This window comes from Mizuhopecten yessoensis, unplaced genomic scaffold (genome assembly GCF_002113885.1).
Source record: "Mizuhopecten yessoensis strain PY_sf001 unplaced genomic scaffold, ASM211388v2 scaffold10293, whole genome shotgun sequence".
In the NCBI taxonomy this organism is placed as follows: Eukaryota; Metazoa; Mollusca; class Bivalvia; order Pectinida; family Pectinidae; genus Mizuhopecten; species Mizuhopecten yessoensis.
In genome coordinates, this window is record NW_018408474.1 from 108,841 (window position 1) to 121,349 (window position 12,509).

The 12,509-nt window shown below is 33.4% G+C and overlaps 1 protein-coding gene and 1 long non-coding RNA gene across 2 annotated transcripts; both read right to left on the reverse strand.

Moving 5' to 3' along the window:
- Positions 1–1,531: 1,531 nt before the first annotated feature.
- LOC110460023 lies at positions 1,532–8,101 on the reverse strand. The gene is made up of 7 exons (XM_021512725.1): positions 7,998–8,101; positions 7,599–7,691; positions 6,525–6,604; positions 5,053–5,180; positions 4,446–4,505; positions 3,383–4,217; positions 1,532–2,246 (listed from the first exon to the last, which is right to left on the reverse strand). The coding sequence occupies exons 3-6, from the start codon at positions 6,598–6,600 to the stop codon at positions 4,032–4,034; spliced, it is 450 nt and encodes a 149-aa protein (XP_021368400.1). The 5' UTR covers positions 6,601–6,604; positions 7,599–7,691; positions 7,998–8,101; the 3' UTR covers positions 1,532–2,246; positions 3,383–4,031.
- Positions 8,102–8,675: 574 nt separating this feature from the next.
- Positions 8,676–12,466, reverse strand: LOC110460016. The gene is made up of 3 exons (XR_002463955.1): positions 12,441–12,466; positions 10,238–10,380; positions 8,676–8,758 (listed from the first exon to the last, which is right to left on the reverse strand). It is a non-coding gene; the product is annotated as an uncharacterized LOC110460016 (long non-coding RNA).
- Positions 12,467–12,509: the final 43 nt, after the last annotated feature.

Sequence of the window (12,509 nt, forward strand, 5' to 3'; positions counted from 1 at the left end):
ACATATTGTATAGAACCATTGTATGAATACATGTTCATTACTTATCAATAAAAACGCAAACATTCAACAATTTGTGTCATACTTTATATATACATTATGTCTGCATGATGATTGCCTGAAAATAATTGTTGATAAGAACATATATACAACTCAACCATCCACTGTGCTGTACTTCTATTTAGAAACATTAGTACATTTTATATTATTTGATATTAAATGATTACATCACATTAACTAATTCAATTTAACCACAAACATGCAGTGGACATCTACGTTTAATAAAAATAAAAATAATACAGTAATAATTTAGGTTTCAAGGTTTTTATTTATACACTCTGTGTAACAAGAGGTCATCATTACATAATATCATTATGATCCCCATATTACGAATTACAAAATAAGTGTATACACGTGTATCTTATACAAATACATACATATAATTAATAGGGTTTAGTCTCACCTAGCATACATTTCTAAAATACCTAGTCTCACATTCCAATTTTCACACCTGATCAGAATTTGGTTATAGTCTCTTTCAAAATGATGTAGATGGTATTGTATTACATATTATAATTAATAACTTATGTCTACTAAATATATTAAAACAAATAAAATTGATACATTTATTCAACGTGAAAATAATAACGATTTTACAGATAGTATAACAGGTACAGTACTAGCCGCCTGCATGTTATTAAAATCTTAGATTTTTGTTGATCAAGTAAAGATTCATTAACTAATCTTAATAACAGCGATTGTTTAAAACTAATGCATTGTCTATGAATAAACTGATACAAAAACAGTTGACTGAATGTTGTTTTTAATATTTCCTTTATTTTATAGTTATGTTTGCAAAGTTTCACTCTCAAGCTGATTTTGTGTGGACATACACTGTAGATAGGAAACATAATTATAATTTTCACATATCATAATATCACAAAGGTCAATATTGTCAACATTTATTCAAAGCTTGGGCTTTGTTGGCTCATTATATGTGGTACATAATGTACAAAACACGATGTATAGAGAATGTATATAGATAATGTACATAATACACAATATAATCAACTAAGAGGTTCGGATAAGATAGACTTCCTTAATATACATAGCCATTTATATATACAATTACTATGTTTGACACTTAACAACTGAGAAGTCGGAAAAACTCTTAGATTTTGAAATTTACTAAAAATTTACAGAATGTTAACATGTCTGTGGAGGACCATTCCTGTACAATGTCTTTGTTCTGAACGAACATTTCTTTTTCTTCCAGTCTCAATGAATGCAAAGAAGCATTTAATCTACTGAGAAACACAAAACAATTTGTACCATATACCGTCATAAAGTTTGGGTAATAACACCGTAGGCATGTGGTATAGATGGAATAATAATATTTTAACGAAACTACCTTGAATATGTGTGTACCATTATACTGCATAAATAATGGAGTAATGTGTACAATATGATGTTAAAAGACGAAACTGGTAGGTTATTCTCGTCCATTTGCACCTTTACACCTTTACAAGATCGACTTTAGACGCTGCTTTATATCATATGTATCACAGGCGCCTGTTTTAACTTTATATATGTACAGTGCTAGTGAGTTTACTTATTTTAAGGTGTGATAATGACTTTTAGTGTCTCATAAGCCAGATTTGGCTTGATGTCATTACTGATCAATTTGAATCTTGAAATTTTACTTTTTATAAAATATGTGACACTTAAATAAAAGAAATTGCATTGTATTGTAATAATATGTAAAGTTAGGGCATTTAATCTGATATTCCCTATTGTTATGATGAAGACTATAATAGATCAAGTGCAAACAATTTTATAAATAAATAAAATATTACACCAAAAATCAATCCTATGTATACGTTCATATTCACATGGTTATACACTTTATGGTACAGACATACAGTTCAACATGACATATATTAAACATAAATAATTAATAAGACTGTACAGTTATACAAGTATATGATTATAGACAATATAAATATTGTATAAAAAGATTTTTTAAAGTCATTTGATCTTTCAATACATCATAACGCAGATATACAATAACGTTAAACAACACTTTTGAAAACAAGTTTTCCCCTCGAACCCATGGTAGGGCATTCCAGCACTCTTACAATTTCTTCACTCTCGACCTCTGATGTATCCTCTATTCTTGGCCAGATGTAGGTGTTTTTAGGTCCTGACTTCCTTAGGAACTTTACAACAATCGGTTTCAACTTTAGTATCTGAAATAAATAAACAGTAACTTGATTTTCTATGAGTATGTAAACGTACTGTGTAATAAACTAAACATTATATAGTTGCATGGGTTTTAATCCCTTAGTAAGAACATATTGTTTTAATGTTTGTTTATGAATTGAATTGCTAGTTGCTTTGAAAGGGATTTTTTTTAAATCAATAACTTCTATCCCTAGGTATTCAAATATATGAACAAGAGCTGTAGGAGAACAGCATTTTCGTCTATTAAAATTATTTTTGTAAAAAGTGCTAATAGTAATTGGGCCCTCCCTACTTCTGTAACCATATGCAAAAATAAAATGTAGAACTGATGGCTATGTTTTATTTGATATCCTAAAAGGCTACATAAAAATTAAAGACCCCCATTACTCAGTCCGTCTTGCCCGGTCTGTAGCGGTCATACTAAAAAACCTGAAAGTCTACCGTGTCCAAATAGTTTAAAATAAATAAATATATATCTTTCATGTTTAAAAGTTCAAGTTCAAGAAACATTTTAGAAAATGTTATTTTGTAAAATGTAGCTACAAATTATGCTAAAGAGTTAAATTTAGTGATCCAATTTTTATGCAGCTTTATAAGAATGTGTCAAACTGATGCAGTCAATACATTACAGGAATCTGTATTATCATCTTAGGCAATAATGCATTGATTTTGGAAGTTAGAAATGTATCTTATAGAAGTTAGGAACGTCTTTTAAATAACTTATGTTAAGGACCTCCCACCCTTCGTAATACACATGTTTTCTTGTTGTATTTTCGTGTCGTCATATCCGTATTGCTTATTGGGCATTCCATTACCGTAGTGTTAATTATAGTAACACCTCATTTTTATTACAGTACATCTGATTTGATGACATTGGTCACATGTTGGGACAATAAAACATTGTAACCCTCACGTGATTGACTTTGACCAACCATATTGCCCTTATTCGTGGCCTAAATAGACGAGACTGAAGTAGATAATAGCAATCGTGTCAACCTCATTATTGAAGGCAAGCTAGTTGAAAGTCAAAATGACAAAAAATTCCGGTTTAAGGTAGTTTCTTCTAGGAAGGTGACCAAGACAGCTACACTTACATATTAACAAAGTATTAATATTTCTTTCAATTATTTCATAAACTTACTTTAATATGGGCACTGCCTCCCCCATGTGTGTGGCCGCTGGCTCAATATGATGGGGGTCGATAAGGGCCACCGCTGCTTCATCTTCCATGTGTGGGGGTTGATCATGACTGTTGCCTCTTCCACAGGTAGGGGGTCTATCACGGCCATCGCTGCTGCCTGTTCCATCTGTGGGTGGTCGATGTTGGCCACTGCTGCTGCCTCTTCCATGTGTGGGGGGTCGATGTTGGCTGCGGCGTCCATCACATTTGGGGGGTCCATCATGGCTGCTGCCTCTACCACATGTGGGGGGTCCATCATGGCTGCTGCCTCTTCCATGTGTGGGGGGTCGAACATGGCTGCTGCCTCTTCCATGTGTGTGGGGTCTATCAAGGCCATCGCTGCTGCCTCTTCCATTTGTGGGGGGGTCGATGTTGGCCACTGCTGCTACCTCTTCCATGTGTGGGGGGTCGATGTTGGCTGCGGCGTCCATCACATGTGGGGGGTCCATCATGGCTGCTGCCTCTACATATGTGGGGGGTCCATCATGGCTGCTGCCTCTTCCATGTGTGGGGGTCGAACATGGCTGCTGCCTGTTCCATGTGTGGGGGGTCAAACATGGCTGCTGCCTCTTCCATGTGTGGGGGGTCTATCATGGCCATCGCTGCTGCCTCATCCATCTGTGGGGGGTCGATGTTGGTCACTACTGCCCCTGTTGCTCTCATAGGGGGGGGCTAACTGAGGGGCTCCCACAGGAAATGGCAGCCTTCTCCTTGCTGCTCCATTCCCAATTGGTGTTGGTGGCAGCACCCGCCTTTTCTTGATTTGCCTCTTGACTTTATACTGTTCAGCCACAAACTGGAAAATAGAAAAAACAAATATATATTAAATACAAACAATTTCCTTGGTAAACAATTATATAAAATGATGTAGTAGATCATTTACTGTCACATTTGATATATAAAAATATGGCACATTTTTGTGAATATAAATGTTTCAATTTGTTTACAGTATGCTGAACTGTCGCCTAGACAATTATCATTAAAGGTTTTGAAAGAAACATTTCTTTGTATTTGATTTTCTTACCAATTCGTATTCATCACTTCGTCCAATCATATTTATTGGCCAAGTGAGGAGGCTGTTTTTCTGCAATCAAATATATAATGAATCATATTAAAGTAATATAATTTCAATATCATATTGAATAAAATGTCTGTAAGAATGGATTTTTCCTTTGGTCTTTTGGTTTTGACCTATATACCTGTGATATACCCAATATTATATGTAAAAGCAGTCAAGAAGTGAAGAAGGTACAGCCAGTAACATGGAATTCTGACATGCCATGGCAGGATATAAAAGACACGGTAACACTTACACTGCTTTTCCCTTACTTTCCCATAAAGGAAGCTCCCATTCCATAGGCAGTTCAGACTGCTTTCTAAACAACTAACGTTGGACATTTCAACATTATTGTTGCATTCACGTTTGAATTATTTTGGCTCAAATTATCAAAATACATGTATTACTTGAATATTAANCTATCAGAAACAATTACATATCAATCATTTCCCTATCTTTTGGTCGTAAGGTAAAGGGTATAACTGAGGGTCCACTACTATTATGTCAAAAATCACTTGAATTATGTTACCCTTTGCCATAGATAGTGTATTTGAAGCATCTCTTTTGAACTTACCCCAACATCACTCCAGTCTTGCTTTGATATCCTACATGGCAGGAAGTCGAGAGTGGAGGCGCGTCTTTTGACTTCAACCATCACAGACACCCAATCTTTTACATTTTCATCTGGTTGATCTTTGATGTCTGTTTGAAAAAGGAAAATATAGAAATCAAGCAGAAGAACAAAAATTAAAAACATACAGTATATGAATAACTTAGTTTGAATGAATGCTTAGTTCCTATATAATCCCACTGCCAATATTCAAACAATACTAATAGAAAAAGAGAAACTGCTCACCCCTTCCCACCCTTGTTGGGATAATATTTTAACTATCCTTTGCCAATAATCCCCATCAGATTTTTATGAATAAAACACTCTTTCCGTGTTCGATGTTAATCAGTTGATAGTTACTAATGATACTACAGATATACATTAAAAAGGCAATAACATAAAATGTCCTGATTAAAACAATTTAGGCAAGATTTTATACCATTTAACTTTCTTACCAAGTTTCAAATTAATTGATATTGAGTGGAAATTAAAAGGTTAACTGAATGACGGAGGGTATACATTATACAACCAGTCAAGATGTGCACATAATAAACAAGAGGCCCAGAGGACCTGTATTGCTTACAGGGGATATGTGTTTATAGTACTTGATATGAGGTAAAGATATAGCACTCCATGATAGGTACCGTATGTACATATGAAATTTCAGAAAGATCCATCCAGTATTTCTAGAGATTAAGTAAAAACTTAAACTTCTAATGTCCAACTCCAAGATGGCGGCCAGGTGACCCTATTGTTTTAAAGAATACACTCTTATAGTAACAGGCACTACTAGACAACGAGATGGAGACAAAATTGGGATAACATCCCAGGATCCCTATGGTAGAAAGATTACAAAGGTTTTACCCCTATTTCCCCTATTTGGCCCCACCCCTCAGCCCTGAGGGCCATATCCATGGTATATACAGAATTAAGTACCCTTGCACCAAGCATCCTCCAGACCAAATAGGGATTTCAGCATGGATATACACAGGCCTTTTATATTGCCAAATATTGGCCGAATCCCCTCACAAATTTTGGTATTATTTCCCTTGGTTTCAGCTTTATATTCCCCTGTATAAGTTAAAAAAATCCCTCACTTGTAAGTGAAATACTACCACTTGAATATCTGCCTTGGTTCCATTTTGTTTTTATTTTCCATAAGTAGCATGTCCAAGTAATCTATTGCATATACATGTACACCTATTGCGCATATTTTCCCCATTTCAATAAAGGGTACTAGCTTTCTATTCCTGCATTAATCCCAGCTTATTTTCAATGGGGCCACACACAATGTTATCTAAAATTGTGTACCCTTGGCACAAGGATGCTCCAGACCAAATTTAGTTAAAATCCACTAACCCATTCTTTGGGCAGGTGAGCTAAAAACCATATAACAATTGTAGGTTTTAGGTGCTGAACATAATCTGAGTACTTACACATATCTATACAGGGATAGGCTACAACAGTTGCCTTTGCTATGGGATAACCCATGTAATCTTGTAGGCATATCATATTTCTGAAAAAAAAGGACAAGTATTTATAGCATTATCAAGGTAAGGTCAACTCCTATGGAGATTTAAAAATATGTGTCGGCCCTTGATTGTTATTTCAAAATATGATAAATAAAAAAGGTATGGGTATAGCAAGCTTAAATCAGGAACAGTTAGTTTCAGAATTTACTTCAGGACAAATTGGACCTCATTAACTTAATCAGTACGGTATTTAAAGATGTGGTAATACAAATCTCCCTAGAGCATTTAAATAACACAATACTATAAAATTATATCATCATCGTGTGCATCATATTCCAACTATTTTGATACCGAAAATTACACTATTTCAAGAAAGAATTGTTCTTTTTATTGAAGATTTATGCAAAAACGTATATGAAATTTCATTACAAATGTCCCATTTTGGACACGTTAAGTTACATAGTACTTGTTTAAAAGTTTGCTACCAATGTTATCTCTCAACATCAGGAATTTCCAAACAAAGACAACTGGTATATTTGTCATATAATACCTTCTACAATGTGGGTTATATTTTGAAATATATGATTTTTTTGTGTTTTTCTGATCAAACGTATCGCTATTCTTACATCATGTACACTGATGGCATATTTAGTATCAAAATAACAGTAATTTTAACACTGTCCAATAACAAATTATTTTCAAAACAACATTCGCCTTTGACATTTATCTGTCATTTTGTTCGGATACCCCTCATTCAACCTGGTGTTATGCAAGGAGGTCCACTACTGTTATCAGTTGCAATAATGAATATTTATGCAGTTATTGTTCATTTTTATGTATCTACATATGGCAAAAAAAGGAAAAGAAATCGATGTGTGGACCAAATGTTGACCCCAACTTAAAAAAGAAATAGCATCCAACATTTTAAATAAATACACATAATGGTGTTATATTACTTTTATTTGATGAGGACTAGCTTGATGAATTTCATAAAGAGGTACAGATGACATTAGTCATGAAAGTAAACTATATAATTACCCCGACTTGTCTTAACTGCTCATTGACATTTTTTCCATGTTGTGAGTAGGTAGATTGTGTTCTCTGGCCTTGTTTCTCTTGTATTCTCTGTCCCTATAAAGATAACAGATTATATATAACATGTGCTTGCCAAATACAATTTTTGTTTCCGACCACTTCTACTTCAAAGAAATAAGAATTAAATTGTTAATAGAGATAATTGAAGGTCATGAAATTACAAAAGGTCAATGGTAGNGCAACTTGTAGTTAACAATGTAAAATGGTACAAAGACGGTGCCAGATGATAGACAAAATTTGGCTCATAATTGAAAAGTTTGACTGAAGCAAGGAATGACTGTTTTACAAGTGTCTTGCCCTTAGTAATTACTTTTTATTTCCTAATACATAAAAAATACATACGGAGAGTGCATTCTCTTCCTTAAGTAGTTCATTTTGTTTTGAATATTCCTTTTAAGGCCCTTCATAACTTTCTTGTCCTCTGTGTCGATATTGGACACAAGAGCCTTTACATGTGGAAATAAAAAAAAAATAGGAATTAAATCTATAAATATGTCAGAATGACATGAAAGTCAACCCATCACTCTGTATGATCATTTTCCAATAAAACGTTGACCAAACTGCAACAGATATTTTTTCACGTGTCAATCAAACAGGTCCGACAAGGAACGCCAACAGCTGAATTCACGAGACATGGAGAAAACCATTTTTTTTTGATTTCAGCGATTGAAAAGAAAAAGATCAGAATGTATTTGGCTGTTTTGAACCTGTTAATAATTATTTTTTAAACTTTTATCATTATCGATTCAATTCGCATGGATGTCACCTTGTAAATTCCTGCCGGTTAATAGTATCACCCTACCTTGACTCTTTGCGGTACACAAACTTGCTAACTTCACACCAATTTTCACAAAACACAAACAATTTAAAACAAAAGCATCTGATGATCATACATACATACTAATTATGAAAACCAATAGCAAATATCAACTGCAGAGATAAAGTCACACATTTATTTTTGTGAACTTTTTTTCCAACGCACTTTTCATTGAACTGAATCAAGGTTAAGAAATAAAGATATTTACCTCCACAGCGATTCTGTTTAGAAGATATCCCTTTGAACTGGTACATCCAGTAACGTAAAGCGCCTTTCTGATGGCAGCCTATACAAAAAAATGATAGCAGTGTTTACTAACTACATCAATTTTTTAAATTGTGTTGGGTTTGTATCAGGTAACATTTTTTAAAAAACAGGAAATGGTCCAGGATATTTTATCACGTACTTGTATCCGAGTTTAATTTATTAACCAGGCAACGTTCACATCCACTCATTAAAATGTACTTTCTCCATGTTCTGAACTTATTCTTGACAGTTAACAGCAATCGTTATGTGTGGAAATGCATTATAACATTAGAAATAAAACATTAAAAAAAAATCACAAATATAAACAAGAGACCCCAGAGGAATTTTGGAACCCACCATTGTACCATATTCATTACGTATCTGTCAGTTTGATCTTTTCTCTATAAATCTGTTTGCACCTTGAGGTAACTTTTGATCTATATCTAATACTGCTGTGTATAACAGACAACCTTGAAAGTGAGTTTGTCGTTTCACATATTTACTAGTATAGTACTTAATGTGAAAGAAATAGAACCAATATTGATTTGCAATATGAAGTTCTTCCTTTGGCCATTTTGATTTTATGATCAGTCTCAAAAGATAAAATGCACAATGAGGGATCAAAGGGAACCTACATATCAAATTTGAGAAAGATCCCTTAAGTCATTCCTGAGAAATAGCACTAAAATACCTTCAGTGTTAAAATCGAAGATGCTGTCATCAAAAAACTGATATGCATAACAAGTGATCATAGGGAACCTTCAAATTTTAAAATAGCACTAACTAACTTTAACTCAAATTCAAGATGGCTGCCTGTTCAACAAAGGGCCATATCTTCTTTGTAAAGGGTCAGAATGAATAAGCTGTAAGGATTGTTATTAGCAATTTTCATTTAGATCCACCAGTAGTTTAGGTATCTGGTATAACAGTATCTGGTACTATGGTACTGTAAAGGTAAAAGTTCAAAAAGGGGAAAGTTGAAACCTGACAAAAAAAACTGTTATATATGTTAAACATTATTACTTTTAGTAATACCATACCAATTTGGAAGGAATTGAAAAAAAAAATCAAAAAAAAATCTTGTATTTTCTATACAATGTCATGGTCTATAGAAGTTTTATGAACTAATGGTCATAGCTCTGTGGGGAAGGGAGACAACCAAATGCAAAGACTTCCCGCACAAAAGAACAACTTTGTTTCCAGTATCACCCTCCTAACTTCGTTGTGGGGGTATAACACACTATCAATTGATTAAACCTTGAATTGATAACATGGGGAACCTTCATACGAAATTAGAAAGATTTCTTTTTGTTTTGAAAATGAAACATACACATTTATGGATCATACCTATTTATGAAATCCAAGAAATCCAAGAAATATCTGTCAAGTACTTGTACTTTTTTTGTCACGCAAGGTAACCTGATTTATGACAAGCAGGTCATATACTTGCTAAATTAATTTTATCCCTGAAAGGTAGGATTAGCTTCAAATGCAAAATTTTGAATTATTCAATACTTACATTCAAGAAATTCAAATCTTTTAAAAGAGACTCAGCATCATCTCTCATAATCACTTCTTGTCTTGAAAGACAGACACAGTCCAAGTTGATATTTCTTGTCTTCAAGAAGGGCCTGGCTGGTATCCTCATGTAGGACCTAACGGCTGACCAAACAAAGACATTAATTGAAGTTAAACCTATAGCGAAACTGTGGTAAAAATTAACACTGAGCATTGCATCAACATTCAAGTAACTGTGTAGCTATTTTTTAACTCTTTAAACAAAACCTAATTTACACACATCGTTCAAATATAAAATTAATAACTATTATAATAATCAAGTAGATAATATTTCCCTGATCTTAAACAGTGCAATCCTAGGAATCTTTATATATTACTGTGTCAAATCAGGCATAAAGCCAGTGACTTACACTTCGATATATTTACCGATTTCAGACGTGATTTTTATGAAATATATTATGCAGTAGGATTTATTAGTCTTAAAATCACTGACATCAGGAGATAATATGCTATCACTAGAAACTAATACTTATATATTATCTGAAGTTGAGAAATTTATTGATTTAACTAATAGATTCATTTAACTCTAATATGATTTTTATTAAATACTTCCCTTTATATGAATCTGCTCCGAGTATGTGTGTATGGCTGAGGGTTTAGAAGTATGTATGTTGCCAGTGGCACAGTACTTTAACTATAACATTGAAAGTGACCAAGACATCTACGCCACTGGTAGAAGAGTGAGCCTTGGTGGTAGTGTGTGTAGTTTAAACATTCAGCCATATTAATATCTCATATATTAATACATGTTTTCCATATAATTGTCCATCTATTTCATTAATTAATCAATTATTGATAATTTTGTAAATATACCTTAATATTCTGTGTAAATGTATAAATGTTGTACCGGTTCAGGAGAAGACTTATATAGGCACTGCCTGTTGTCTAAGTCCGTGGTTAACACATTAGAATTTGTTGAAACCAAAGAAATACAGGGAAGTAAACTAAATTATAATCAGATCAATGAAAATATTCAAATTTTTAAAAAGAATGTTCAGTTCAGTTAAGACATCAAGGAGAATTGCATTTCACTATTTGTCGTAAAACAAAAACAATTATTTTGTTGCTAATAAAACCTTTTTCTTTCTTTTTCTATCAAAGTATCTTATTGTTTTTACTTTAAAAACCAGACAACTCTGTTTTGCCTTTACTTCAGTCGATTCTGCGCAGATGGGTTTTATAATGTTCAATAGTATACATGTATGGCAATGCATTTGTGCGAGTTTCTTTGTGTGCGTCTGTTATTGAAGTAATCTTCGAGCAACTGACACTAGTTGCCTTTTGCTAAGGAATTTACGTGTCGCATAAAGCTAAATAAAAATAAAATATGTTACTGATTGATCAAGGACCATATTCCAGAAGAAAGTTACTTTTTGTAAATGAACTAAGTACAGAATTTTTGCCCATTTTGTATGCAAGGATTTTCATATAATCGCTTTAATATATATCTAGATTAAATATATGTAAACATGCAAACGTTCCATGATATATTCACTTCTCTTCTTACCATGGCTTACTGTAGATGCAGAGGTATAATAAGACAGGTTAAGAATATGGGAATTGTTTAAAGAAATGCTTGACATAGTCAGAAGATATATGTAATATGTTGCTTATTTTTTCCTTCTCCAGCCAGCCCATGGCAAAATCAAAATATGAAGTTGTGATAAACTGCTAGTTATACTATTGTTAGTTGTTTTGTTGAAATTGCTAAATCAATTACTTTAGGAAGCAAATTTACGAGATAAGTAAAGAAAACTGTCAAATAGGCCTGCATCGATTTCATCGGCGGGAATCGTCACCGGAGTATACAAGTTTTTAAACGGAGTCAAATGCAATTCAATATCATTTGACGATCTTGAAATGTACATAAACACTATTCATTGAAACATGTAGCATGACAACCGTTCTTGATATTATTTTAAACCGTTCCTGTTATTATTATATACCGTCTACAATGTCGTCTGCTAAAAAACGTTATTTACTTCATGTAAAGTATTATCCTAATTCCGTGGTGTTACAACTTATACTGGCTACAAATAATAAACATTCGAATTTCTGAAACAATTTCTGCTATTAACATCAGCATTATCAGGTGTCATCTTACTATCAGTTGTCCAAAATGTTTAAATTCCGCTTACACCTACTTTTTGTGCACCAATGCGTACTTCTCATTTCCTGTTTGAGTCTATTCTAATTTCCGAGCGGTGAGCTGA

What these genes read in the sequence shown, in the direction of transcription:
- LOC110460023 (XM_021512725.1), bottom strand. Translation starts at nt 6,600, where the DNA reads ATGATATGCCTACAAGATTACATGGGTTATCCCATAGCAAAGGCAACT. An exon ending in CTATCCCTGTATAGATATGT is followed by an intron (nt 5,181 to 6,524) that starts GTAAGTACTCAG and finishes TTTTTCAAACAG; the next exon opens with ACATCAAAGATCAACCAGAT. An exon ending in GAAGTGATGAATACGAATTG is followed by an intron (nt 4,218 to 4,445) that starts GTAAGAAAATCA and finishes TCTATTTTCCAG; the next exon opens with TTTGTGGCTGAACAGTATAA.